This window comes from Austrofundulus limnaeus, unplaced genomic scaffold, assembly GCF_001266775.1.
Source record: "Austrofundulus limnaeus strain Quisiro unplaced genomic scaffold, Austrofundulus_limnaeus-1.0 Scaffold554, whole genome shotgun sequence".
NCBI lineage: Eukaryota > Metazoa > Chordata > Actinopteri > Cyprinodontiformes > Rivulidae > Austrofundulus > Austrofundulus limnaeus.
This window is the reverse complement of record NW_013952956.1, coordinates 79152-81733: the sequence shown is the minus strand read 5'-3', so window position 1 is coordinate 81733 and position 2582 is coordinate 79152. Positions and strand designations below refer to the sequence as shown.

The following is a 2582-nucleotide window of genomic DNA, read 5'->3' as shown; positions in this document are numbered from 1 at the left end:
TCACACTCACACTCACACACACACACACACACACACACTCACACTCACACACACACACACACACACACACACACACAGGTTTGTATTTTTATCCTTATTAGGACCGTTCATTGACTTCCATTCATTTTCAGTAATTTCTACAGCCTAACCCTGACCACAAACCAGAAGGCTAACCTCTACCTGACCCTAAAACTAACCTACGGTAAACTCAATTCACACCTTGGTCCTAAACCCCACAACCCAAAAATGGAGTTCCACCATATTAGGACCGGTCTTTGGTCCCCATTAGGACTACTGGTCTTGACAAGGTAGGTGCATATACCGGAAATGGTCCTAAGTAGTTAACAAAAACAAATACACACCCACACACAAAATAAACAGCAGCTCTGCTAACAAAGACACTGGATATTACCTGACTCCGAGAATGAGGCTGGCTTCTCTCCTGGACATCTTCTGCTCAAACCCTCCTTTGTAATAAGACGAGAAAGTCTGACAAGACAGAAACGTGTTAGAGATTTGATTATTGATCACCTGAGCAGCTGTAGGAATCTAAAGACATTTGACCATGTAAAATATACTTTTCACATTTATTTTTCAYGAATAAAGCACTGATGAATGAAAAAGGAAATTTTGAAATTGTAAAAAGACAGAAAGCAAATGTAAAAATCTCCAGAGATCTCTAAACTGATACATGAAATATAATTTTTTTTATCTGAATAATTAATTTATTTTACAGTAAGATACATTATGTGTTTAAAAGATAGAACACTTCTTTAGAGTGGGGGAATATATATAACATATTTATCCTGTTGAGCTGTCAGAATTATCTAAAATAATAGCTTCATCCAAACCATCAACATGTCTGCTAGATCCCATCCCAACCAGACTGTTCAAAGAAGCATTTCCCTTAATTAATATCTATATTTTAGATGTACTTAATTAGTCTCTAATGAATGGTTATGTGCCACAGAGCTTTACGGTTGCTGTAATTAAACCTTTACAGAGACAGCACTGGGGAAAGTTACTAATGATATTTTCATGGTCTCAGACAGTGGGCTTGTGTCCATTCTTGTCCTGTTAGATCTCAGTGCTGCATTTGATATAATTGATCACAATATTTTATTACGTAGACTTGAACTTGATATTAGGATTACAGGAACAGCTCTAAAATGGTTTGAGTCTTATTTAACTGATAGATCCCAGTTTGTTAATGTTAATAATGAATCTTCAGCTTACACCATAGTTATAGTCATGGAGTTCTTCAGGTTTCAGTGCTTGGACCAATCCTCTTTACTTTATAAATGCTTCCATTAGGTAAAGTTATTGAACAGCATGGGATAAATTTCCATTGTTATGCTGATGATACTCAGTTATATTTATCCATGAAACCTGATAAAACTAATCAGTTACTTAAACTACAAGCATGTCTTACAGACATAAAAACTTGGATGACTCTTTGTAAGACCTCATTTTGTAATAACAACGCATTATGTAATAATGTAATAAAATCAAGCTTCAAAATGTAATAAATTCGCGCTAAAACTGCTTTATGTAATAATTGACACAAATTGTAATAAAAGTCTTCAACGCATTTTGTAATATTCGCAGCCGCATTATGTAGCAACGTTATTACATTTTGCGGCAATTGTTACCGAATGTGGTGGTGTAATAATCTGGTGCTTTATGTAATAAACAATCAAAAATCAGCATTTCTGTTCATCCTAATCAATATTTTTGTAATAACTGTCATGCTGCAAATACTACATATTTAAATCTTTATAACTTTGGTTAATAAACACCGAACTTCTCATCTTTTATTTGCATTTTCAGTCTAATTCTTGTGTATTATTCTAAATGTTGTTCAATGCAGGATGATCAAAACATGTAAAACGTTTTTTTCCAACACACTGGCTTTCAGAAAAATTAAAATCTATGCTTTAAAAAGCAAAAAGGATAAAGTTTCTGTTGGTATTAAATGGAAGAAGCAAATGATCCAACAGCTTAATGCAAACAGAATTCCAATTTCCTGGACTTAAATAATGTGTAATATTAGTCAACCTCTTGTAATTAAAGAAGGAACACATTAAACTATATAAACAAAGTTGTCTTATGCAGAGCAGTGCAAGAGTTTCCACTAGTTCGAGGACAAAATCACGAACTTGAAACCGTAAGGATGCAACACAGGGTCAATATGAAAACTGAACAGCAGGGGGCGCTTCTGTGAAGACTAGTTTTAGAGCGAAGGTACGTCTCTTCATTTAGTTGTCCTGTCAAAAATGTAAGGTGCAGCCTCACCTACAATTCATGTTTCAATACAACCATGTCAAGTTGTAAGGATTGTCCATAATTTACACAGATTTTATGTCATTTTGCAGGTATGTATAGAGCAATCTCACAGATTTTTTTTCATGTTTTATGGAATCTTTCAAAAACTTAGTTTCTAATTTATTCTACATGGCAGAGGCTGTAGGAAGTTAACAGTTATTAAAATCAAATATCCCCTTTCAACCCACTCTGTTGCTAGAAACAACTTCTTCTACCCTCATTTACTTCTGATACTGTTACAGCCGACAGTCCGCCTG

General features: G+C 34.6%; 1 protein-coding gene across 1 annotated transcript in view; it reads right to left on the bottom strand.

Moving 5' to 3' along the window:
- Window positions 1–2582, bottom strand: part of dnajc15 (DnaJ (Hsp40) homolog, subfamily C, member 15) — a 17301-nt gene that overhangs the window by 2980 nt on the left and 11739 nt on the right. The window contains exon 4 of the mRNA XM_014026450.1: window positions 413–489. Coding sequence (XP_013881904.1) covers window positions 413–489 — 77 coding nt within the window. The remainder of the gene's footprint in view (window positions 1–412; window positions 490–2582) is intronic.